This window comes from Sylvia atricapilla, chromosome 2 (assembly GCF_009819655.1).
Source record: "Sylvia atricapilla isolate bSylAtr1 chromosome 2, bSylAtr1.pri, whole genome shotgun sequence".
In the NCBI taxonomy this organism is placed as follows: Eukaryota; Metazoa; Chordata; class Aves; order Passeriformes; family Sylviidae; genus Sylvia; species Sylvia atricapilla.
This window is the reverse complement of record NC_089141.1, coordinates 51,437,724-51,464,599: the sequence shown is the minus strand read 5'-3', so window position 1 is coordinate 51,464,599 and position 26,876 is coordinate 51,437,724. Positions and strand designations below refer to the sequence as shown.

General features: G+C 42.8%; 2 protein-coding genes across 4 annotated transcripts in view; one reads left to right on the top strand and one right to left on the bottom strand.

The window, feature by feature from the left end:
* WDFY2 (WD repeat and FYVE domain containing 2) overlaps positions 1-16,517 on the top strand; it is a 61,250-nt gene extending 44,733 nt beyond the window's left edge. Inside the window, exons 5-12 of the mRNA XM_066313236.1 lie at positions 4,875-5,025; positions 6,465-6,577; positions 7,483-7,609; positions 9,489-9,594; positions 12,243-12,344; positions 12,971-13,101; positions 13,398-13,506; positions 14,139-16,517. Of these exons, the coding sequence (XP_066169333.1) occupies positions 4,875-5,025; positions 6,465-6,577; positions 7,483-7,609; positions 9,489-9,594; positions 12,243-12,344; positions 12,971-13,101; positions 13,398-13,506; positions 14,139-14,168 (869 nt within the window). The 3' untranslated portion in view covers positions 14,169-16,517. The remainder of the gene's footprint in view (positions 1-4,874; positions 5,026-6,464; positions 6,578-7,482; positions 7,610-9,488; positions 9,595-12,242; positions 12,345-12,970; positions 13,102-13,397; positions 13,507-14,138) is intronic.
* Positions 9,588-26,876, bottom strand: part of DHRS12 (dehydrogenase/reductase 12) — a 41,222-nt gene continuing 23,933 nt past the window's right edge. The window contains exon 10 of one of the 3 annotated variants that reach the window (XM_066313239.1): positions 9,588-9,673. In XM_066313239.1, the coding sequence (XP_066169336.1) occupies positions 9,669-9,673 (5 nt within the window). In that variant the 3' untranslated portion in view covers positions 9,588-9,668. Of the gene's footprint in view, positions 9,674-21,615; positions 24,957-26,876 lie in introns of those variants that run through there. The other 2 variants (XM_066313237.1, XM_066313238.1) reach the window with 2 other exon arrangements.

The window sequence follows — 26,876 nt, the reverse complement described above, 5'->3', positions numbered from 1 at the left end:
TTAAAAAAGAAAAGAAGGAAAATGAAAGCTGTTCTTGTGGCTTTCTGCAACGTGCCAGATATATTACAGACATTAGAGGAGGCCTTTGAATTGGAAGATGTCATGGAGAACCGCCATGAGTTGTCCTGGGGGGAAACCCAAGAGCTCAGATTCCCCAAATATTGGAGAGCAAAGGATTCTAATGAGTGTCCACTAACATCAGTGGAGAGGTGGTACAGCTGACCATACTCCTAACTAGAGTCACCTTCCTAGCCCACCTGTCTCACCATGGGAAGGTTTTTCACAGGATCATAGAGTGGTTTGGGTTGAAAGGGGCCATAAAGATCAATAAGTTCCAACTTTCCTGCCATGGGCAGGGACACCTTCCAGTAGACCAGGTTCTCAAAGCCCCATCCAGCCTGGCTTTGAACACTTCCAGAAATGGGACATCCACAGCTTCTCTGTACAACCGGTGCCAGCTTCTCTGTACAATAGATGTCCACACCTGCACAATTGCAGTGAACAAGGCAGGAAAAAGAAAAATAAAAACCCAAAGAGATTCCCCGCTGTTTCCAGGGCACCAATGACCTGGGGCTGCCTGGTGCTCCACAGCAGAGTGCCTCCCACCACCCCCCTCCAAAAGACATGCTCCTGGATTATCCACTCTTCACACCAGTGTTAGTGAATCATCTGGGCTTACCAGCAGCCTCACTAGGTCCAAAGTCTAGCTGGGACATAGCATGGAGGAAAGAGCCATGTTTTCAACATGGCTGTCTGGGACAATATGCAGGGAAGAGCATTGTAGTCTCTTGGGTAGATATATCAAGATCCAACAGAGATAGACCTTCCTCGCATGGTCCAGTAGGACTCCCTCCACAATTCTATCCTTCCAGTGCACCTTCCTTACGTGGCCATACTGAGTTTTGGGCTTGGCATAGGCATCTTGGAAAAACCCTGGACAAGGAAAAACTAAATTTAAAAAGGAATAGGTGGTTTTGTTGGGTATAGTGGCCTTGTAGTGGTTCATTTGTTTAAAGTCTTTTAAAAGGTTTTGCCTAAAGTTTTCAAGTAAGACCTTCATGTTCTTCAAAAGTATTTTAGGGAGAGTAAAAAATTAGTAAATAATTTTACTAAGTGGCTTTAGCTGAATCATGCTGGCTGGTTTTTTATTTGCTAGCTTTATAAATGGTCAGCAGTGCTCTTGGCCAGTGACTGATGGGCTATTGATCATCTCCCACAAAAAGGTATATTTATAAATATCTGAGGCTGCTGTAGTGATTAAAGAGCATTTGTTGTGTCTTGAAAAGCCATGAATATGTTGTTCAAAAGACCTTCTGGTGACAGAGAATGACAGCACATGGATAGGCTGTTGCTTTGGTCTTGGTGGGGGCGTGCAGCAAGGTCTTGCGGCTTATGGAGCCTGGCCTTGGCAGTGTACATGGCTGGACATGCTCTGTGGAGGTTTTGCTGCAACACTGTGTCTGGAGTTGAGAAATCTTATTTCTCAAAAGGGATCTGAATGCAGAGATGGGGGATGTGACACAGGATTAGTCAGGACTCCAGGGTGAGTCTTGTGGCATTGGCCTCCTGCAGGCACTGACTCATTCCCTTGCATAAGGAGGAGTAGTGTAAGCATTTGATCAGTGCCATTTGGGATGCTCTGGGAAATTAATTTTTTTCATTGTGTGTCTGTCTCCCTATCATCATCCCCTCTTCTTCAGTCACAGCACCAGCTGATGGTGTAGACAACCTCTGTTCTCACCCTGGGCAATTCCTCCCATATTCCTGCAAGAAACCTTTCCCTCCCCTCAGCAGCCTTGGCTTCTGACCCCCTCTAGCCCCTCACAGGCTGGTCCATGTGGCTGTTGCTGCTTCCCATTCTTCATGGCCTTCTCTATCTTGATTCTTGCAGCTGGACCATCTTGCCATGCTCCCAATGGATGAGATAACAGCTCCTGGTTTAGTGTTTTATTTATTGATTTGTTTGACACATGCTTTTCTGCCTAGCCAGATTTGTAGACCTGCTTCTGCCCCATGCTTTGTGCAGCCTGCCTGTTTCAAGGGTGGCCCTCTGGCCCTCTGCTTTCAGGCCAGCTCACATCATGCCCTTACTTCTGCTTTCTCCTAAGCACAGCCTCTTCACTTGTGCTTTTCTTGCTCATGCTAAGCTTTTTTTTCTTCCTTGCAATTTCCACCTCTGTTATGGTGTTTGCTGATACTTTTTACTGTTGGAACCTCTCAGAAGAGATTCTTGCCCAGCACTGTGTGGCTGGGTACTGGCCATACTTCTCAGACTTTTACTCTTATGCACAGCACTGACCCTCCATTTCCTTTGCTGACATCTTGCTGTGCACCTCCTGGCTGCAGCTTTTTTTTCTCTGGGCCCAGCCTTTCCATCCTCTCTCCAATCTGCCCTTTGCATAGTGCTCACTGCTGCTTTCTCATAGAGGAGAGCAGCCACCCTGCTCCCTCCTGCCCTCCAGCTGCACATGGACCTGTGCCTTCCTCCTCTCTGCTGCTTCTCTCCCTTCTGTACAGCATGATCTTTCCCCACAAATGGCACTCTTCTCATTCTGGCTTACACAGATCTGCTCTTACCTGGTGCCTGTTGAGAGTTTTCCTGTGCTGTGACCACATTCTCACTCTATCCCCCCATCTCCATCCGGCTGTTGTTACAAATGAGCAGCTTTGGAATTGTTTGCTACACATCTTTTCTGCATACAAATGGTGATCAAATCTTCAGTGGAAGAAGGACCAGCTTTTTGTTTGCTGCTTCAAGATGCTGAACCTGTGTTAATCCTAGGGCCCAGACCCCTTCCTTGCACTTCTGTCAGCTTGCAATCTTCTGATGTTTTGGTTCTTTAAGCCTCACATGAGTCAAATTCCCTCTTAAATACAAGTGACTTTCTATTCTCATTTGTCCTCTCCTTGTTCCTTTACTTAGATGATCTACACTGTGCACTTTCACTTGTTTCAGATATATCTGCCATCAGCGTGTGTGTGATGGCACCAGCTAATATGAGCAGGTGGACAACAGAGTGCTGAATTGGAAGCTCTTTTTGGGGAGGGAGGAGAAGCAAAGTTGTCATGTATACCCCACTCACTTCTTGGCAAGTACCATTTTTTAATGTCTACTCCTTACTTGCCAGAAAGAGCAGCCTCAGCATCCACAGGCAGTACATCTACCAAAAATTACAAGCCCTGCCTTTTAGAAGTTTTAGGAGGTAGAGCAAGATTTAGGGGACTTGAGTGGAGCCTATCCTCACAATCAATTCAAACCGTAAGAAGCTGTCACTAGCAGTAGCACTTGCCACATGCTGAGGAAACATTCCTGGACAAGCCTTGAGCAGTCTGATATTGGCCAGCTTTGCACATCCCATGGAAATGCATGGGTGTGTCTGTGGCACTGATGGTTCACACAACCTGGAACATGTTTGTGAGCCCATGAGGTGCTTGTGGCAGCGGTGGTGTCTCTCTCAAAGTGCAGCACTCCAGGCTGGTGCAGGTGTTCCCAGAGAGAGCAGCAGATGGGTAAAGTTAAGCATGAGCCACCCACAGGGCCACTGAATTTCTTCCCAGAGAAAGCAAGGGTAGAGAGGAGATGGCATTATTTGAAAGAGCTCAGGTGGACTCCTGGATGGTTCCCATGCTTTTATCTGGAATGTAAAAGTGTGTGGAAATGACAGCCAAAATCTGAGCTCTTCTAATAGGCAAGGGTGAAAGCATCTGGGCACAGTTCACACCTGACACTTTGGTTTAGCTGCCAATCAGCATTATGGCAAGTTGTGTCAATACATCTATTGACTGTTCTGCTCAAGGAATCTCAGTCTGAAGAAGCAGTGGGGATCAGGGCTGGTGTTGCCTCTTGGGAGCCTCCCCTGCTTTCCTACAGGTAATTCTCCCTTGTGGGGTTTGAACACAGCTCTCATATATGCTGCATATTTGTAAAGGGCAAACAGCAATCTTCCTGTACTGTTCTGAGATTCTCTGCATTTCAGATGGAGACTTGGGGCTGGTTTTAAGCTTCTAAACATATTCAGTCCTTTTTTGTGTCATCTTTTACACAAACAAATACAAGCAGTCTGTTTTTGCAACACATGTTGCTGCGTCTTAGAGTGGTAATGAACCAGTAGGGCTGTAGATTGAGGAGTGTGGCATTCACCATTAAGTTAGAGCTGGGAATAGTTCTGTATGTCTTTCCAGCCACTTGTTTTATTAGAATATCAGCTCAATCAGCATTTCATGACCAAGCCCATGGGTCACTCATATGAAAAACCAGCATGCATTCTCTTGTTTTAATGAAAACCTTTTGATGGCCTTATTTTCATAGCAGTAGAAATTAATTCCTTCAGCTGTTTTATTCACCTACCACAGCTGTGGTATTTTCTTTTATTTAAATTTTATTCCAGTAACCTTTTAATGCTGAAACTTCCCTTTGGTGCAGCACTGTGCCTGTGCTGTAATTCATCATTCTACCACAGCCCAGATCCACCAAAACTTCACAAGAGGGGCAGCAGTATAGGCATTTTCACTGCTGTGAAAAAAACAGCTCAAATGAGGTTTAAATGGAACCCCAAGTCCATTCCACAGTGGCAGCTTTGTTAGTGATGATACAGTGATAGAGGGGAGACTTATGCTGCTGTAGAAGATAAATGACTGCAAAAGGCATGGAAGGAATTAAGTCTGGCTTCCACTCTTTCTCCTGCAAACGCTGAACATGCAGAGCAGAGACCTTACAAGCTTCCGTGGAAGCTGATGTCAAAGGATTATTAAACACGAGCTGCTTCTGTAGGGAAGTGTGAGTGGAGGAGTTGGGTGCAGTTGGTATTTGCAATGGTTGTCTGCCCCCATGTTCTTCTCTGCCATGTGATTATGTCTGTCTGCTTATCTTTCAGCTCATCAAAGCAGGGTCATCATGATTCTGTTTGTCCTGGAGATGGAGTGGGTGTTGAGCACGGGGCAAGACAAACACTTCACGTGGCACTGTTCGGAGAGTGGCCAGCGGCTGGGCGGGTACCGCACCAGCGCGGGCGCCTGCGGCCTGCAGTATCCTTTGCTGAGCTCTCACTTCTATTTCTGCTCTCTGGCACTCAAACAGCCCTTTTAGTTTATTTGCCTACTTGTCCTCCAAATTTTGTGCCCTGTATGGACTCACTGCTTTGTGAGAGAAACTGTTATTTAAAGCCAATTTAAAAAACTGTCAGTTCTCCTTGCTTTGTATCCTTAATGCGTTGTGGCATATTTAGGGCTAAGCATTTTTGAGCACCACAATGGGCAATCTGCAACCTGTTGTGGTCTGCTATTGTAATAAATATGAATAGGGCCTTCATTTAAACATACAGTGCATGCTTTCTACAGAGAATTAATGGTAGCAAAAGTAGGTTGGTGATCAGGTCAGAGTGCCTGTGTGTATGCATGTAAAAATTAAATTACTTTAATATAAAATAATGAACACTTGTCCTTCACTCAGGAACTGCTCACTGTGTACTGGGAATTTGGGTGAACTAAAGAGTAAGTGACTCCAGAAATGGCACTCAGGTGGCTTATTCATGTAGAGCTGTCCCAGCTGCCTGACAATAAAAGAAATATTAATTCAGCTTTATTGCAAGTGAGAAGGGAAATGGAAAAGTATGAGCTCTTAGACTGAAAACAGGGGTTATTATAAACAGACTTTTTAATGCCCCAGGATGTATGTGGTATAGATGTTGTGTGTTTTGCTAGTTCATAAGAAGTGATACTGACTCAAAACTATTGTTTCAAGATGGACTTGCTTTATATTATCTGGTAATTCAGCCAGTCTATATGGCAGAAAGGCTGAAAAATGAAACTAAATTAAAAATTACTTTTTAATTCATTGATAAATATTTTTGAAAGCATGATGCAAGAATTTGCCCTGTGTTCCCTAAATCTCTCTAAAGAACAGCCAATTTTGACTGATTAAAACTTTTGGAGGACAGTTTAATTTGTGTCATCTGATTATGATGGTGGAGAGCAATGGAAGCGGTGGAAGGGAGAATCACTGGCAAATACTGCAAAAATATTTGGCATAACCAGGAACGGGTTTGGGGTTTTTTGTTCTGCAGTGTCCTGTGTACTTAAAATCAATACTCCTTTGTATTTTGTGTAATTTTGGGAAGGGAGAGAGTGGATGCCATCCAACTCCAGCACTTAAGTTACAAAGGCTGAGGAGACAACTCTTATGTTCATGGCAAAGGGCTACTTTAATGGTGTCTCATAACAAAACAACGAATTGTGTCCTGGAATAGTCTTGTTTTTTCTCACGCAGGGATACTGCACTATTAGTATGAACAGGTAGGGGTATTATTAAAATGAACAGGTGCCTAAAAGTACATTCCAAATACCTCCTTGAGACTGGAGCACTTTTCACATGATTGCAGTATACTAATGTCAAAAGAATTAGCAAGTCATGAAAGGAATGCAAAGCTTGTGTAAATAATATGTTTCCCTCAGCATCTATCCTTCAGATTTGATGTGGAAACCCGGCATGTGTTTGTTGGTGACCATTCTGGGCAAGTGACCATCCTCAAACTAGAGCAAGAGTCCTGCAGCCTTGTTACCACATTTAAGGGACACACAGGTAAGACCTCAGGAAGAGACCCAGAAAGGTGCTCTGGAGGGTCTTCATAAGCGCTCAGCATCATGATGGTTTGAATGTCCAGTGATACACTAAGATGGCTTGTGTCAATGCTTAGCATGGAAGGGACATAGCTCTTAAACTGTCCCAGCAGCTCAGGGAAGTTCTGTTGGTAAAAAGAAGAGTGATCAGAGCTCTGAGCAGAACACATCTATGGCAGAAAATGCCACAATCTGTAGCTGCTACTTACAGCAGAGTGAGACTTGAACAAGTTGTGGCAGTTCTGGGAAGGAGAAAGGATGTTGCTAAAGGCAAAATCTCTACTGGTAGACACTTGATCCCAAGTGGAGTAGGCACAGATTGGAGACACTAAATACTTGTTTCACTGCTGGGACTTGTGCCCCATCACCGTTTGAAAAGAGCAACCTGGATATGATCCTACCATCTAACAGAAGAAATGCTGTCATTCCTCAGCATTTTTTCTTCATATTCCTCCTCTCTAACTAAGTGCTAATAGCTCAAGGTAGCACAGTGTAGTTCAATCCTTGTCCTAGGATACTGAGAAGATGCCCATAGCATTCCACACTTGCTTCTTTTTTAATCTTAAAATCTTGGAGATGGAAAGTTGTGTAGCTCCCACTGTGACCATTCTTCTTCCACACTTTACTGCTCAGTGGATTCACCCATGCAAACTGCAGCAAAGCCCTGTGCCAAACAGAAGAGCAGGATGGGGTTTCAGTAGTTTTTCTAGACTTTTTTTTCCACTGAAGACACATGGTTGCATAGTCTTTGCCAAAGAGATCTGCATTTTAATCACTCCATATTTTTTGTTGTACCTTTAGATTTAGCTACCTTCCAGTCTTCCACTTTCTGTAACAAAATGACTGTTGTGTGTGCTCCTACTGCAGGTGGTGTCACTGCTCTCTGCTGGGATCCAATACAGCGAGTTTTATTCTCAGGCAGCTCTGATCATTCCATTATAATGTGGGATATTGGAGGAAGAAAAGGAACAGCCATCGAGCTGCAAGGACATAAGTATGTTCAAAGTCCTTCCTCCTGCTTTTATGGGAGAAAAGCTAAATGCAGAAGCCACATCTGGAAACAAACAGCCCAAGGGTTACAGTCTTCACAAGCCTCAGTCTTGTGTGTGTGACTCCCTGTGGTCCATATACAACAGGAATAATTTGCTTATAGTAAGTTTTGCAGTGTTGGGCCCACAGGCTGTTTAAAGAGTCTGCAGAGGGTGGTGAAGGAAAGCACATCTGTAGTCCTGAATATGTTCTGCTAGAGCCTGTGCCTTTGTTGGGAAGAGGAGGCTTCTCAAATGAGAACAGCTGCAGGGAAATTCTTGGGTTTTAAGTGTGAAGGTCTTTTCTTCCCCTAGAGGGAGCATCGGGCTTGGACAGTTAATCCCTTTTTCCTCCATGCTCTTTCACCTATAGCCTGAATTCTAAGTAATGTGTTTTAACTTTTAACTGTAGCAGCCTTCACATCTCCTCAGTGCAAAGAGGCATCATCTTTGCAAGTACATTTGCATAGCCATAGGTGTCTTAGAAGACAGGTAAAAAAAAACCAGCCCGTGCTGGGCATTGATTACACATCAGAATGGCTCCAGTGGCAAAGACTCCTGGACTTTTAACACTGGCAATGCAGAAAGTTTGTTTCAGAGTATTGGGACTGTGTATATGTGGGACTTGCATGCCAGGCTTAGGTCTAGAGAGACAAAATCTTGTGGTGGTTTTGAGCTAACAGTTTCTTACATATTCATGCATTTCTTTTGAGTGATGCTGCACTCTGCTGAGTGTTTGGGATGCCTCTGGGATTTCAGAGCACTGCAGAGCTCTAGCTGAAATTCCCAGATCACTCTCATACCCTACCAGTGGTACTTGCTAATGCTAATGCATCACTGCTTGATTTATTGCTGTGAAAATCAGTTCTAATATGAAGTTAGCCTCTGGACCTCAATCTGTGTGATGGCTGTCAGCTGGAACTGTACAACACAGCATCCTATGAATCCTGATGGTGCCTCTGGTGTCAGCAGGCAGGCACTGTGAAGGGTGACAGTATTTTCCGAAACTCTCCCGTGCATGCGTTCCCCTCTTCAGGTTCAGCCATAGGCATCAATAAATGTGTTAGCATGCAAGTCCTTTTGGCAGACAAGACCAGTGGTGGTAGCAAAGGAAACCAAATGTTGTGCATAATTTCCAGTCACAGTATGTTCAGTTCGTGTGTCTCCACAACCTTGTTTCTTTCCATAACAGTGTTGTACAGTCTTTGTTTCCCAGGTTGTAAATAGCCTGAGATGAGGCCTGAATTTCTTTCTTTTATGAAGGACTGAGCCCATCTTTGGGGTTTTTCTCCTCTCATGTTGTTTTTTCATTAAAAGAAGAAACAAAAGCCCCTAAATTTTCCACCTTACTGTGAGAAGGCTTAGGAACAATTTAGATTCCTAAATTATTTTTGAGACTCCTTATGCTTGTTAGTATCAAAAGAAAATCTTGAGTAGTTTCTGAGTGATTAATTTCTAGATGTTGCAAAGATTTACAAAACAAAGTTGTTACTGACATTCTGACAAGGAGGTATCTTACCAGGGCTTCGTTTATGCATCCAGATGTGCCTTCGGAAGCTGCAGGTCTCTTGAGGCTTCCCAGTGCAGCTGGGACTTCCGATCCCAGGAGCAGCAAAAACAGTTATCAGAACAGGTCTTTGCTTTTGTGGATGCCGCCCAGATGAGCAACACTCTCATTCTGGTCCAGTCTGACAGCAAAGACTGATTTGCATCTGATGGATGCAATGAGTGGTGGAGGGAAACATATGGGCAAACAAATGGTTTGTACTGCTTTATTGATATTCTGTGCTCACTTGTGCAGTAGCCATAGGTGGTTGATTGCTAACTGTCTTGTTTCTTTTTCAGTGATAAAGTCCAGTCTCTCTCCTATGCTCACCACACTCGGCAGCTCATCTCCTGTGGTGCAGACGGGGGAATCGTCGTCTGGAACATGGATGTTGAGAGGCAGGAGGTAGATGCTTAATTCTTGCCAGTTTGGTCTGAAGCAGTCCTGGGAAGAAGGGGCCTTTCTAAAATGTGCAGCTTTCAACCTAAACAAGATCATTCCAAGCTTTAAAAATGTTTCTGGACGTGCTTCAGTTGTCACAGCAATTATGCCATGCCTTTGATAATATGGTACAGGGGAAATTGCCTGGCAGAAAATTTGTATTAAATAGGCTGCTAAATGGCTCTTGCTCATTACATTACTGCTCTGAAACATACTCTGTAAGGAGGGTATTGAGATGCTCTGCTGTGTTTTTCAGCACGTCATGAGAAATATCAGTTCAGATATAAATGGATGGACTGATGGATTCATTCTAGTTTTAAAAAAGTAAAACAAGAAAGTTCTTGGTCATCTCCGGAAAAACGCAACCCAGCATTTTTTTTCCTCTATAAAAAGTCATTTAACTAAGGCTTTAATCTCACCTGCTACTTGGTCTTGCTTCCCTCTGGTGTAACCACATAGAAGTGGGGTAAATTATGGCTTTGCTGATCCAGACAGTAAGATTTCACCCACACATTCCTAACTGCTTTTGTGCTTCATGGCCAACAAATGTAAGCGGGTGCAAAAACACTCCCCAGGTCTTCAGCACTGTGGGAGCAGCCCCCGCTTGGCAATTTCTGAGTCCTGACTCAGAGAGGGGGGAGTGAGCTCTGTGCTGGCTGAGTCAGGCACCAGCCCTGCTCAGGAGCTTGGCAAATCCTGGTGCCATGAGTCACAGCAAGCCTGTGCCCTCTTCCTGCAGGGGGTAGGTCAGAGGAAGGCTTTTGGCAAGCATGAGCTTTCACCAGCTTTGCTGGTTCTCAAGAGTTGTGGCCTGCATGGATTGAGTGTGTCTCCCTTGAGGAAGGAGGAACACTAAGTGGAAAACTTGATTTTAAAAACTATTGAAGTAGGCATAGGCAGAAACTGAGCTCCCTTTTTAGCATTCCAATTGACTCTCTTTAATTGCTAATCCAGGGGCCAAGTATGTCATCAGCTCCTAAACTGAAATGAAAGCGGAGCGGTTTCCTCCTTCCCAACAGATGTTTCCTTTTTGCTGCAACTCGAACATCCAGAAATGAATACCTTTATTTATTTGCTGCCGTCAAAAGGCTACAGTAAGGGTTAAGATTGGCTTTTCACCAAATAGGCAGGAATGCTGTGAGAGGGCTGGTTTAAAAAACAGAGGAGAAATATTATTAGTTAAATAAAGGCCAAGCAGCAGGTGCTAATGGTGCACAGCTTTCCCAGACTATTGCTATGTGGGTTTGTTCTTGATATCAGCAGCACAACAGGGTGTTCTTGGTGCTAAACCACCCTCAAAATATGAATCTTTGAGATTATAATTTCAATCCTTGGTTTGGAGTCCTAGATCACTTCCTTTTGTATTTTGGCTTTTGTATCTTTGCCCTTATTTAAGGATTTTCTCCATTTCATACATGCTCAGTACTCTTTTTTTTGCTATCAGACTTTCCCACATCAGTGAGATTGCCTTAGAGTCACTTAACCCATTTTAGCCCTTGATTCTTTATTTTCAACTCAGTTTTTAAAAAGCTGTAAGTAGACATTTGAAAGATGCTATAAGCTGTCTTTGTGTCTGACTACAAAGTGGTTACTTGTCACAAACAAAATGTTGTCTTCATCTGTAGTGTTCAAATGCCCAAGAGATGGAAAGTTATACATAGAGATACAAATCTGTAGGCATTAAAAAGAAAGACAAGGATTTTCCCCAGCAGAATGAACTGCCTTCAGAATAACTGGCAGAAGAATATGAAATGCGTGATTGCTTTATTGCTGGGGGTCATAGCTATCCTGGGAGCTGAGGGTCTCCATCCACCATTAACTACCTTTGCCTGGCTTCTCTACTGTTTTTAGTTCCTAATCTTGGCTGTGTTTCTTGCCATTTTAATTTGCAACATATGAGAAACCAGTGGCTCTGACAAGACAACTGCAGTTAGCTGATAGCACTTCCTCACAAAGTGTTAAACAATATTTAGTGTTTACTTAACTTCATGGGTTGATGAGGGAAAAGAGCTTGGGTTTGGTTTGGGTCTTAGGCTTGTTCAGGTGAATCACATCTTTCTCATCCATGTGTGTGATTTGTAGTACAGGCACCTCTGACAGCAGGAAATCCTCTTAGGGTGTTAAAGAAAGAAAGAATACGAAAAAACCCAACCACATTAGAATTTGCCATGACTTCCCTTTCCCTTCAGATGAGTTGCTTGCCTATTGGAAATGGCAATTGACTAATTGCTTTCACAAGAGGGAATAGCAGATGGTAAATGCTGTCCAGACAGGACAGGACAAAATATTTTTTTTATGTTTAATTCCAGAATTGGGTTGTTTCTATGGTTTTATTATCAAACTCTTCTTCATGATTTGGGTGAGCACTGTTCCTCCCATATCCTTCAAAGCTCAAAGCTAAGCCAAAAAAGACATCCCAGGGAACAAATATCATCTTGTCATCATCAACAACACTCAAAATGGCATCTTGGGAAAATGGAGATATTAAATCAAGCTTCGCTGGCCATATTGCCACGCCACAACACATCTTTTTTGTCCTGCCTCTATGTTCCATTGGAAATTTTTCTGCTTGTTGCTCACTTCCACTTTGTGTTTACGTGTGTGTGTTGCAGACCCCGGAGTGGCTGGATAGTGACTCCTGTCAAAAATGTGACCAGCCTTTCTTCTGGAACTTCAAGCAAATGTGGGACAGTAAGAAAATAGGCCTCAGGCAGGTTTGTATGTGCTCTTTGGTCTGTTAACATGGTGCCATTAGGCTTTTCTCTCATAATGGATTCTGGTAACCTTTTCCCCACTAAAGCTTTGAGAATTTGCACTTTGTTCATCCACTAAATGCTCAGGGGTGGGACAGAGGGCTCCCCTCTGTGGCTTGATTTTGTGGTTGAAAAGAACACACTGGGTTTTTTCCAATCAATACCAATAGCAAATGCATGTAATATGCCCTAGGCTGAGTAGGTCTCAGGTCTTCCATTACTTTAGCCATGTGGGACTTCGCTCATTGTAAGTCAAATAAGTTACAGAAAGAAGTTTACAGCTGATTTTGGAGACTGTGCTGGAACCAAAGCTGTTTTCAATGAGATTGGATAAACATCTGTAACTGCTCGGGCTGTTGGAAACATGCTGCTGTGTTTTCCTGCCTAGCAGCAGAGGGCTGCAGACTTTTACTAAAGGGGTGGAGAAGTGCTGCATGTGCTCATGGAATTTGAGAAATGAGGTGTCTGGGGCAGAGCTGAGCTGTGTTGTGTCTTGCTGGAGTGAGATGGTAGAGCCAGTGGACCTGAGCAGTGACCTGCTCTGGGTTTGTGGCCTGAGATCTCTTCCTGCATGTTGTCTGCTACAGCATCACTGCCGGAAGTGTGGGAAAGCTGTGTGTGGGAAGTGCAGCTCCAAGCGCTCCTCCATCCCGCTGATGGGCTTTGAGTTCGAAGTGAGGGTCTGCGACAGCTGCCACGAGTCCATAACGGATGAGGAGTAAGTGTGGACACTGAGCTGGCTTGCACTGCATCTGGAAGGGCCTGGGTGGGTGCAAGCCTCCAGGAGGGAGCAGCCTGGCATAGTGCTCAGCAGGATAAGGAGGAGATCAAGCCAGGAGGGATAGAGAGCCCCCCACCCCTGTTCCTTTCTTGCTAGAAAGGTGTCAAAGTGCAGTTTACAGAGTGGGAGGGAGCTTACAGCAGCAGTCAAATACTTTTTTCCTCAACAGGTAACATTTTGGGGTGAAATGCTGCAGTTACAGTTCTTGCTGATTTTTGGATTTCTTTCTTCAGGCGGGCACCTACAGCTACTTTCCATGATAGTAAGCACAACATTGTTCACGTACACTTCGATGCCACCAGGGGATGGCTGCTGACCTCGGGGACAGACAAGGTTATTAAGGTAGGAGCAAGGAATGTGCTCTAGCTCCTGTACTTCATTTCCCTTCCCTCTCCCGTGTGGCTGCAGAATGTCATACCTGCTTTCTTTGACTCAGAGACTTCTCACTTGGGATTGGGATTAGGATTTCTGCCCAATAAGGACCAAGGAAGTCTTGGTCTAGGAAGTTATTGCCTGAAGAGGGTGGGACAAATGCTCACTGTAGCTTCCCCTTGAGGAACATGACAAATCTCAGTGTAGCTAGATAAAGAAATAGCTGAAATAATGACTAAGTTATAATAGCTTGAGAAATTTAAAAACACAAAACTCTCACAGTGCGTTATGACTGTTCTGATCATTGAAATTTGTAATGTAGTGGGAGTTTCTTTAGTTTCTTTTAAGGCTAGCTATGAACCTGGCTCATACGGGTGAAAGCTGGTGACATACAGAATGTCATTTCATCCACCTCCACCACTCTGACATAAATGCTGGAAAACTAAATCAAACTTCCTCAGACTTGTTGCATCCAGCTCTAACCATGTAACCCCTCTTAATTAAAGATAAAGGTGTAAATTATTTAAACATTCTATTTTTACTGTATTTTATTGTCTTTTACCATTATTCATTGTGTTGTTTTATTTTATTGTATTTAACAGTTGTGGGATATGACACCAGTAGTGTCTTGATGTTATGTCAGTGGAACTTGAAAGGTGATATATACAGAAGAAACAGATTTCCTAACCCTAATTATACTGCAGAAGATAGATAACACCGGGTGCATACGACAGATGAGAAAGGAACTAATGTGTTTACAACAACTTTATGTCCTCTGCTTGATCCAGGCTGAGCATTTGCACGAAGACTCTTTCCACTTCTTCTCAAAAATATACAAGAAGGTATTTTTTTAACTAACGGTTTGTACGATCTGACTTTGATTGTCTTGAGTTTGTTTGGAAAAATCTGAGTGCAGTGCAATTTTTAGTTTTTATATTTCACTATGTCAAGATACTTGCTGCTTTGTACAGAAGGTTCTTGGGTTGTGTCTTCCTCTGTGAGTTTTCAGTGTCAACAGACTGTATAAGGCAGTCGGCTCTCCCTGCAGCCAGTACCTGTTGGTTTGGGATGCTTCTGCTGACCGTGCTCTCTCCAGAGGAGGAAATCCAGGCACTGTCTCTGGGTGCATCACTGAGGAGCTGATGGACTATTGCAATTCCTAAAAGGGCTCTACCATCTCCTTGTCCTACTGGGCATCATCCAGAGAGCATTCACTGGTCTGTATAATCTTCCTGCCTCTTCCTTTGCTGCACAAGTTGCAGAACCAGGGGTCAGGTTATTCAGCAAGTGATTTCTACAGAAAACTGAAATAGTTTTCCAGCTCAGAGCATTACAAGGAGCACACAGACTTGTTTGAGTCTGATGATGCTGACACTCTGATTCAAATGAAATTATTGGCAACAGGAACTTTTGGGAGTTTGTGCATGGAGGGGGGCAGATCTAAAACTGGTCTAGATCTGAAAAGTCTGGTTTATCTCTACCTCTACCTCTACCTTGCACAGCAGCATTTCAGCATTTATACCTGTGTTGTTGAAGATAATTTTTTTCCTGTTTTCCATATGGTTAGTCATATTTATTTTTTAAAATGCTAATGGTTTTTATTAATTTCCTCTATAGACCCAAAAGTGATATTGCTGAATGATGCCCATTGTCCTGTTGTCATACTTTACAGTTTCTCATAAAAATAAACAGTATTTAAAAACCTGGATTGACCAAAATTACCTTTTTAGAATGACATTGTCAAGGTGAATAAACTAAAGAAGGTGAATAAGGTGAATAAACTTTTTCCAAAGGGACCTTTTCTGAAGAGCCTACTCTGCGTTCCATTAATCCATGTTACTTTTCAGCATGGTATTACACCTGCACTTCAAAGAAACTGGTGTAGAGAATAGAACTGCAGACCAGACCTGTTTCAGCAGGCCTTGTGGTTGTAGCTGCTGTGACACAGCACATTGGTGGTGCTCAGTCTTGCCCTGTTTTGGACTTACCTTCTTCCCTCTGTGGTGGGGAGGCCATGACATTTGCCACTACAGAGCACACCGCTACCTGGAGAAGCTTTGTGTTCTCCCTTGAGAGAGAATGCCAAAAGAAAATAAAGCTTCTCCTTCTCTCTTTGCCCAAAAGCAATACACTTTTGAGGGAAAAAAAATAGTTAACTCAATCCACGGCATTAATTCTGGAGCTGCTGCAGTAAAGGGTGAGTGGACTTCTGTGTGCACGTCACAGGACTGCTATGTATTTTCAGGGAAAATTCTTTTCTTAAACATTCTGTAACCTGTGATGAAGCATTTTGCAGTCATGTTCTCTGAAATAACACCCCCTTGGTTTTCCTGGTCATACAGCCTGTTGTTGGTTCCCCTCTAGACAGCATATTTTCAAACATAATTCACATAGTACTATTATTTTTCCAGCTTGAAAGTTGTTTTCTCAGTCCACCCACTTTCTCTCCTGGAAACTAGATGTTGTTTCCTCTTGGAATGCTTTTCATTACACCTTGTGCATATTTTCTGATGACTGAAGTGTTCTTGGCTGTCAAAGCTATGCAAGATGAGAAAGTGGCCTGCCATATTTCATTCCAGCTGGAGAATATGTACAAAGCTTTGCTGGACTATGGTGTTCCATGTTCCCTTGGGCTCAGGGCCTTTTGGCCACAGACCTGACTTGTGCTGTGCAGGGAGTGCATCTCATGGTGGCAGAAACACGGGCACACCAAAGTGAACTTAAATTGCTGTTTAGTGCTCAGTTCCTGAGGAGACAGCAGTGGCACCAAGGCTGAGACTCCAGCAGGAATTGTGCTCACACTGATGGAGTGGTGGAGTCGGCAAGCTGAGGATCTGTCCCCAGGGTCAACACCTATTCCTGAACATGTAATGTGTAAACAAAGGTGAAGAACTGATCCCAAAGGAGACTACATTGGAGAATTACTTGTTTGGACTGTTCTCCAATAAACTTGTGGCCACTTCCCCCTTGTCTTCCAAGGAGTCATGGTTTCAGTGTTGCTTAAGTATGGATGTGGGGTATGCAAAACTGTTTTGTAGAATTCTCCTGGCTGTTCTTTCTCACTGAATGACTTGCAGGGTTATCTGGATTTAAGCTAAACATCTCCTTATCTTGCAGTCTCCGACCAAACTGCTCTGGGCTTAGAAAATTATATAAGCTTCAAGTGAAGCTGAGAGGGGAAGGAAAATTTGTCCCTTTGCAACGCCCTTAAGAGCTGTAATATGAAGGGAAAATAGATGTGTCTAATTCAATAATTCTTTTACTTTCCAAATGAAACAAGAAGGATTTGACACTGGGAGAATTAAAATGCCTGCCTTTCTCTTCTGCTGTGTTATAGTAGCAATCTCAGTTTCTTCTGTCTGCTAGATCCATATGAAAAGGGATCTCTGTTGCTTGGTCCTTTTTTTCCATTTTCCTCGCTGAATAACAAATCTGAGCTATTTTTATGAATTGCATTATTGGAGGATGGGAGGAGGGTGTGTTTTGATATAGGTGTAAACTATGCAGTGCCACATACCTACATTTTCTCAAATGAAGCCAAGCTCCCTTTCCCTGGGGCTGCTGAAGGGCAGTAGCTTTTAGTGATACTTCATGCTGTGACAAGGGGCACACAAACATCACTGGCCTCCCTCTCCTCTGCACACCAGAAAAGGTGATTTTCATTTCTCCCTTAGCTGGTGCTTCCTTGTGGGAAGAGTCTGTGTTCTCCAGACTATCTGCCTGCTGTTCTCGGCTTTTAAATGAGCAATGTCTGTAGGGCTTAGGCAGGTGATGGGGAGGCTCTGGTCACATACACAATGCCTGAGCAGCTTGCTGGAGTCACTTGTGTCCCAGGTGGGGCAATCTGAGCACCAAACTTCAGTCTTTTTAAGCTGAAAATATTTAAGGGAAGGGAAAAGAATGTGAGCATCTGCTTGCAATGTAGCATTGTTGGTCCTCCCATCTACAAGAAGACTTAACATCACGGTTAGATGTTGAAACAGACTAGTGATAGGGCTAAAAGTCAGCCAGTCTGACAGAGGATGATCCTGAACAGTGACACAGGTGTGCTCAGCTGAGAGCACCCTTGTCTGCAGCTGCTTTTTTGCAGCCAAGCCCGGGTGACCTCCATACTCTGTCTTCCTGAACTTGAGGCCAGCACCTGGATGTCAGCATGTGGGCTCTCACTAGTGGTTGCTGCACTTTGCCTGAGGGAGGCATGAGCATCTCCAGTCCTAGGAAAGGGAGGGATGTGTTCCCTCTGAGTGGGGTTAGTTGCTGATAAGAAGGTGGATGGCTGGATGTGCAAAAAGGAGGAAAAAATGAGCCTTATGTCTGCTGAAGTAATAATTGTTAGAAAGGAATATTCAACTTTTTTTTTTTTTTTTTTTTTTTTTTTTTTTTTTTTTTTTTTTGCATCTGGTTCTGTGCTTCCCAGTACAAGAAAGAAATGAAACTACTGGATGGAGTCCAGCAAAGGGCCACTGAGATGGTGAAAGGTATTGGGGCATATGTGGAAGAGCTGGGACTGTTCATCTTGAAGAAAATAAGGCTCAGAGGAATCTCATTAGTGTGTATAAATGCCTGAAGGGAGGGTGCGAAGAGAATGCAGTGGTGTCCAGTGACAGGGCCAGAGGCAGTGGGCACAAACTGAAACACAGATTTCCCCTGAGCATCAGGAAACAATTTTTGCTGTGAAGGTGGCTGAGCACAGGCACAGACTGGCCAGGCAGGTAGTTTGTGGGTTCTCCATCCTTGGAGATATTCAAAACCCAACTGGACATGACCCTTGGCAACCACCTCTAGGTGACCCTAATTGAGCAGGACCAGATGACCTTTGAAGGTTCTTTCCCATCTCAGCCATTTTGTGATTCAAAGTCCACTTAATGCCTGTGTCTACTCTATTGCTTAGAGAAGGAAAAAATGAGTATATTTCCTTAAATCTAAACTACTACCAAATTAAGTCAGTAACAAGTATTAGCAAATATTACCTATGTCTGGCCTTACTGTTCCAAAGAGGATTTGCATACCAGCAACCAAAGTTATTTTGTAGCACATAGGAAATAGGGCTACAGTTTATGGTTTTACAGGTCATGTCCTTTCCAGGAAACCACATTGAGCATATAGGATGTTTTCAATGAGGACTTAGAAGATGCAACAGTAACAACAAACTTGATCCTTTTTTCAGGATGCATTGATGTGCTGAGTCCCTTCAGTGATGACCTCTTATGTAATATTGAGGAAGACAGATTTTTCTCTTCAAAATTGTGTCTTGTGAATGTTGGCAAGAAATCTTTGCTCCTCAGAAGGAAAAAAAAAATGTAGTCCCTAGTTTGCCAATAACCTGAAGTTATGGGATTTGAGATTAACTTTGTCTGGTCACATGTGACTTTTCACTGCATTTTCCCAGTTTGGGGATTTTCCCTTGTGACCAGTCTTTCACCATCTCTCGAATTTTGTTTGCTTCAGGACACATTGTACTGCTCAGAAGAGAAAGAGATTGAGTTCAATTGAAACTGCTGCCAAATAGGGACATTGAACTCAAACCAAAATGAAGACAAGAGAGCACAGTCCTGGCAAAGTCTGTGCAAAGAGGGGATACTAAGAAAGAATGTTATCAGCATACAAACAAAACCTAAAAAAACCAAACCAAAACAAAAAGTACCTACAGTGTAAAAATGAATATTCATCAGAACTGTATAAAGCCAAACCATCCCTCCCATCCCAGTACTGTAAGCCAGCCATGGTCCAGATCCAGAAGCCACAAGGAACATTGAGTTGTTCCAGTCTGTGAAGATTTAACTTCCATTTCTTGTTCTTTGGTTCAATTGCCAAATAGTATTTATCTACCTCAAGTAGTTTTTTCAGAACTGCATTAAAGGCATAAGCACTTCGACATTAAGAGGATGAGGAAGAGATACATTACTGCTCAGGTGGTGCAGAAGAAGTGTCAGGCCTTATGAAGATAGTTTTGCCTCTCTCCAATTATTTGTTCTTTAGACAATAAATAATCTGAATTTATTAAAGGGTTTATCACCTTTATATTTCCATTTTGTAACAAGTCATGGCTTCCTTCAGATGTGAAAGATCCATTACTAACACCCCTATTTTATCCTGTCCCAAGCAAATTCTATGAGGTTGCCATGGCCAAGTAATTAAGAAATTGTCACAAATAAACAAGTACACAAGCTTCCTTGCTACATCTCTGTCATTAGCACTAGTTTTAGCTGTGGTTAGCTTTCCAAAGACTGAGCCTTGTTTCTGACTGTTTAGTAGGTTAAGTTTCATCATACTGACTAAAATCTTGTGTGCTTTGCTGTCTTTTTGATTAGAGGGATTTTATATGAAAAAATGATGTTACTGGCTTTTGTTCAGGTTAGTGTTTTGCAGGAATGCTGCTCAATAATTTGACCATCTTTTCTACCAATTACATTGTAACACTTTCCAGTACTGTTCCATTTTGTAAATAAGTGTTTCTGATGTAGCTGAATAAACTGTGGTATCTTAACCCCACTAAATTAATTTCCATCAGCTTTTGGCTATTTCTTTTCCTTCTCCATGTATGTGACGAGGAATTTGGTTTACTGAGTTTTGACTGGACCCATTCACCTGCCTGTTCGGTGAACTGTCATAAAACTGACAGCTGTTGTATGGATATAATTTGCCAGGACAAATGACATTTGTCCTTTGCCAGGATAAAGTCTTACCCAGAGTGCCTGGCAGTGGGTGAGCAGTCCAAAGGAAACGGTATCTGGGCAGCAGAGGAACTGCATCACTCCAGGGCACCCTGTGCATTCTGGATTCTGAACTGAAAATGGAAGATGCTCAAGATTCTTAACCATCAAAAAAAATGGCACCTCCTGGGACCTCTCTCCCTGAAGTTTGCACAAGTGCAGGTTTTACCACTCTTCCCCTGACTGGACAGTATTTCTATCTGTGAAATGGCACTGGCACTGCCAGTACAGGAGAGGTTTGAGTTGTTTCTCCTGGCAGCAGGGTAGACACCTGTCCTGCTGAAGACCTTTGGCCAGGCTGATACTGTGTCTCTTTGTAAAGCTGAGCATTAGCTTTTGTTTTGAGAGAGAACAAACTTCCTTCAGAGGAATACATAATTTTTCTTTTATCTGATGGCTCCCTCTAGAGAAAGGAACATAAATACTGACCTACTTCACAAACTGAAGTTCTTGGATTTTATCACTTTTAGTCCCAGAAGTGTTTTTGTTGCATCTGCTCCCTACCAGATTTAGGTGCTTTTTCAAAGCCTTCTTTCTCTCATTGTCTAGATCAGTGCTTTTTAGGTGACTGCAGGAACACAGAGTTTTAGAGTCAGTTGTGTTTCAGAATTATCTCCTGTAATCAGTCGCTGGCTCTGCCTGAATGTGCCCAGAATTACCTCTCCCAACAAGGCAAGAGATGGAACCCTGAGACAAACAGGAAAATACTGCAACATGAGCTAGGGAAGATGTGAAGCTTTGTGCTGCTGGAGTGGAAACTGCCTATCTAAAGTGACAGTGGGTGGATGTTGACCAGCACTAGTTTTAGATAAGCATGATCCAGTGTCATAAGATGGGGTGTTTTATTTTTGCAGGGAGGGTGAGAGAGTAACATAGAGGAACTTACAGATTAAACTGCTCCATAGCTGCCCTCCTCCACTGTTCCATCAGGTTGTTCCCTGAAAGAGTAACTGTTCATTATCCACTCACCGAGTTCAGCATTGCTTAATGAAAACCAGTACTGCTCCAAGTACCATGGCTTTATTACATAAATACATAAATACAAATTAGTGCTTGTACTGACAATAGAAATGGCTAGGACTGCCCCACACCAAATAAATTTATTCACATTGAGGTTTGCAGGACTGATTTATCAGGCTATAATGAAGGATACAGCAGAACTCCCTTTGAACCCAGTCAATGCATGTTCAACATGGCACCTGAGCCTTGTTTAACAGGAAGGGGTGGCCCTGCTCACACCTTTTTTCCGCTCAGTGGAACACAGAAGCTGGAGTGTGTCTTACTGCAAATGCCAACAACTGGTATTTGCAGTTTACTCCAAAATTGTGAAGTATGTATGGGAGTGTCCCCATTCAAAGGCTAAGAACAATTTTTTACACCTTTAATCAAGACCAGGTTGATTGAGTTTATTGGTTTGTTATGGGTTTTTAACAGTGAATAAAGATGACCCAGAAATGAAACTTAAGACAAAATGCAGTTTACAAAATTGTTTGGTACCTGTTACATTGACCTCCTAAAATTTTCATCCAAGACAAAAAGAGAAGTTGCAGTGGCCCCTGCATCACTGCACTTAGTTCTGCTGCACTGATGATGGGCTGTGCCTTTCCACTAGGACATTGGGAAATGACCAACTCTATGTGGGCTCTGTGGTGCTACATTCCTGTGCAAGATCCTTGAGAGCAAAAACTTCCAAACTACGTGACTTCACAAAATAAAGAAACATGTGAAACCAACAGAGTGAAGTCAGTGTAATAAAAGCCTCAAAGCTGCCACAAGTGTTTGGCTGTGAATGGACAGGAAAGGGTGGCAAGAGTAGATGCTGTGCTTGTCATTCCATTCCCATGAACCAGGTGTGCTCTCAAACTCCCACTATGCACTGCTTAGCAAGGACCTGTGCCACCTTCATTTTCTGGTCATCTGTCACTGGATGCTATTTTTATTTTGCTCATAAAGTTTTAAAAGTGGAGACTGAGGAGAGACATAATCAAAGTCTACAACTTCCTTGTGAAGGGAAGAGGAGGGGCAGGCACTGATCTCTTCTCTGGGGTGACCAATGACAGGATCTAAAAGAATGGCCTGAGGCCATGTCATGGGAGGTTTAGGTTAGATATAAGAAAAAGATTCTTCATCCAGAGGGTGGCTGGGCACTGGAACAGCTCCCCAGGGAAGTGGTCACAGCACCAGCCTGACAGAGATCCAGAAGCATTTGGTGTGACATTTGGGGTGTCCTGTGAAGGGCAGGAGTTGGACTCCATTATACTTGTGTGTCCCTTCTGACTCAGCATAATCTGTGAGTCTGTAAATGTATTCATTTACACAAAGGTGCAAGTCATTCTGAATTGCATTAATGCAAATCCTCTCATGGCTTGCAGCCACGTGCCATGTTTGCTCTCGTGGAATCAGGCTGAAATAAAGCATCAGCAGGACCATAATACCAAAGTGTGTGAGACTCTGGACTTGCTTCTAGATGCTGTTCCTATGGTTTAGTTCTTTTTAAATCACAAGTGCTCTTAAACCATAGCATGTTGCTCTTTGACACTGTGACCAAACTTTGATTAAAGCAGTTTTCTTAACTTTGGCTTCATTTTTAAGCTATTCAAATACACTAGTGCAGAATGTAGACTAAAATGTGTTAAATATATGCATACATAGTGCACAGTTTTTACTTTTATGAACTATTTAAATACCAGTCATTAAACTTTTCTTCTGTACTGCAGAGTTGAGAAGCAAATTGATGTAAATATTAAATAATGCATATGTTTTTATTAGCCTTGCAGCTATTGGGTTAAGAAATCTAGTTACTATATATCCTTCCAGCCATGCTCTTGTTTTGGGTAACTGTATTTAACAGTTGAAACCACAGAAAATGTTAATACCAGACTTGCAGAAAATAAACCTCTGTACAAGCCTTGCTGTTGTTTTCTTTCACTGTAGTACAAGAAGGAGTTAAGTTTATAAATGAGGTAATAGTTTAAATGCTGACCCAGCCTCTTCAGGAGGAGCTAAGACAGCCTGACTTGTTTCAGCACTGCTTATCATGGGAGAATTTTTCTCAGGACCTCTCTGACAGTAAAGTCTTTACTTCTAAGGAGACTGACAACAGGCTGAAAAAGGCAGTTTTTTCTTAAACTGATACTTAATAGGAGATCTTTGAATAACGAGGAAATACCATCAGCCAGAAGGAAACTAAATTATGTAAAGCAGACATAAGCAACTCTCCTCTGTCCATCAACAGTCTTTAGCTGCAAGTCACTGCAGAGAGCTCAAGAACATCTGTGTTAGATTTGTATTTACATCCTTGGTGCTACCACACTGGTGTGAACCACATGTGAAACAGTGCAGCAGCTTGGTTGGGTTCTGGAGGCAGTTGGTTAATAAACACACTCAATTCAGGAGAAAAGGTGTTACCTTTGTTAATAACAGTCCTAGCTTTGCAGTAAATCTGAAATAATTAAGACAAAATGAGTCCCACCAGAATGTCTTAGTCTGAGCTGATTGTCTTCAGCACTATTAGAAAGATGCAGCACTGTAGGTGGTGTTTTTTAAACTAGATCCAGTAAATCCCTGTGAAAAAGCCTGTTTTTCCCTCTATTGATTTATAGTGAGAAGCTCAGTGAGTAATTCAAATGTCCACAGATCAGGTAAGATTAATCCTCTGTGTCTGGAAGTAAACAGATCCAAAGTATAAGCCTCTCATCAGGAGGTGGATTCTCCTCTAAAACCTGTGCCCCACCAGTGTTCCCTTCCCTTCTTAATCCATTCATAATGATAAAACAATTCCCTTTAATCTCACAGAAATGGCAAGCAGGTACAGCTTAGCATGTTGCTTCTTTTCGTGCCTACAGTGCTTTCATGCAGCCATTTCTCTGCTGGATCCAGCCATGTCTGGGTGTGTTGTGTTGAAATCTCTTACTTCATGGTGTTTTGATATAAGTGGGATAATGTTTAGCCCTGGTGCCATAAAGTAATGTGGAAGGCATTTGGCAGTGTTCCTAAATTTTTGCTGTTTAAACATGAGGAAGCAAGTCACTTCTGCATACTAGCACTAATTTATAGAAACTGAAGGCCGTGAGGAATCCTTCCCTTTAAACTAAGCAGGTTGTGCAAGATAGAGTTCCTGCTTTCCCAGTTACATGGTTGAGCCCAGTCACCCTCATGCAGTGAATGAAGCCACCAACCTGTCACATACAGCAGTTAAAAGTTGTTTAAAATATTCCCACTTCTTTCCTAAAGTCCTTCATGAAGGCTACTGAACATACATTCCTCTGCATTTCTCTATGCTGAGTGTTTTAAATTATTCTAGGTAACTTAACAAAGTCTCAGGGTTTATTTAATGCCTCTCCATTTTTCTTCCAGTCCAAAGAACACAACCTTAGTGTGTCTTGAGGCAGCAGGTGCATTTTGACAATGGGAGAGACTTGGCAGCAGAAAGAAATTACACAGGTGCCACTCTACTGCCTCATTATGAGAACACCTGAACCTAATTCATTTTTAACAGGCCTATGGCATCCTACTTCCCCTCAACAGCAGGTTACTGTGTAATTAGTAGATTTGCGGTGACACTGTGTCAGCAGAGACACTACATCCTTGAAGAAACAGATTTAAACTTCTGGGAGAACTCTTCCAGCACTTCCATTAGTTTCTCTTCATCCTCTGGTGGACTGTGGGTATATGCTAGGGGTAAGTGTGTAGGGACTGGTTGCCTGTCTGGAAGAAAAAAAAAAAAAAAAAAAAGAAACAAAAAAACAACACAACCTTATGAGTACATTTAACTCTCTTATAGCAGAAAGAAGGTTTTTCTGATGGACTCTACCCAAACATACCTCATGATCTTGAAGGCAGGAAACTTAAGCTTCTAGGTACCTGTCAATAATGCTAGCTAAGCATATCTTCTAAACCAAAAATTAAACCAATCCAATTTGTATTTTGGAGCTAGAGTGATTTTTCTGTAGCATGGTATGACCTGGACTGTGGAGCAAGCCCCCATTTGCAGCTGGGGACAGTTTAGGAAAAGGAAGGTTTCTTTGTGGGGTTATGCCTGTCACTAGTGCAACACCTGCAGGCTAAGAGCAATAGCTGGTGCTTGTTGCTGCAGGCAGGATGCTTTTGCATTTGAAACAACATTTTTCCTTGCCTCGTGGATAACATTTCTAGTCCTGTACAGATCCCCAGCTGGGACTTTGTAGTTAGGATTATTTTCAGTCTTAAAATGCTTACTTTCATCCTTAGAAACAATGGTTAAATTCTAAATGCAAAGGAACTTGGGCTTATTGTTCATTCACCATAAGTGACACGTATTCAACCAAGTTTGCTCAGTTTGATGCTTTGCCTGGTTTTCCAAATCTCATGCCTGTCACTCACTCTGTAAATACAGCTGTTACCACCATCCACTCTTAGGGATTCTTCCCTCCAAAAGCATGGTATCTAGAGCCTGGGAGCCTATGACAATGCTGTCAGGTGTCTGTGGAACGACAGTCAGAGCACTGGTGCAACACTGTTAAGTCTATTTAGTGAGCCCAACTTCCACAGCAGACAGCTGAGACAAAACGAACAAACTGTTCTGGGCAACCCTGGGCTGCTGATTTCCCTGAAAACCTATCAGGCTGCTACTGGGTTTCCCAGGAGAGCAGACATATTTGCTCTCTTAAGAGCAAATGTTTACCTGACTGCACACACCACATAACTTCTGCTCATGGAAAGCTAAGGAGAGAGAAACATGCAGAGGAACATTCACTTCTCCCTCACTGATTATAAACGGCTTCCCACCTACCCACAGTGCTTCTAGTAGCCTGTGGGAAGTTTGGGAAGTAGGCATGAAAGCCAAGTTCAGCATCACAGAGAAGATGCCTCTAGACTTTGGCAAGCAGGTCTCTGTTAAACATTTTTTATATATTTTAGCAGATGCAGAGGATTCTGGTAGTACTAGTCATGTTCTCACTTCTCTTTATTATTTTCTCAGGGAAAAACCCTCTGGCTTTGGTTTGCTCTCCGAGGGAACAGTAAAAGAGAATGCAGATAATAGAGGGAAACTGTGGCTGATTTAGAAAATGGCTGCCTAGGACCAGAAGCGTGGGGCTTATGGCAAAGTGCTCCTGCACCCCAAACCCTTCACTGAAAGGGCCTGAAGAGTGCTCATGCTAAGCTGTGGCTTTCAAAAGGCTGTAGGAGCAAGAAATAACTGACTTCTCCACTGTTTGATAAGCACAAAACACAGACTCAGAACTTCTCTTGCAACTTTAAGAGCAGTCACGCCAGGACCAAAACTCTCAAAAAGTCAGTAGCTTCAGCTAAAAAGCCAGGGCATGTTCCCTGTTTACCAAAGCTGGGGGGTACACAAAGGCCAAAGGGAAGAGCCTGGTGAACTACCAAGAAACAGAACAACTGAGCAGAAGCATTAGGACCAGAGGAAAGTTACTGAAGTAAAAGAAAGGCAAAGCCTAGTTCTACAAAGAAGGCTGATCAGTTGGGATGTGGGATTTCCACATGCACCACATACTGACATGAAAAACATCCATTTAAGTATCTATCAGCCAACCCCGTGTGACTGTCTGTGAAACAGAGGGGACAAAGTCAGCCCAAATACAGAAAAGTCTGAACTTCCTGCATTCTGTATAGAAATTCAGTGAA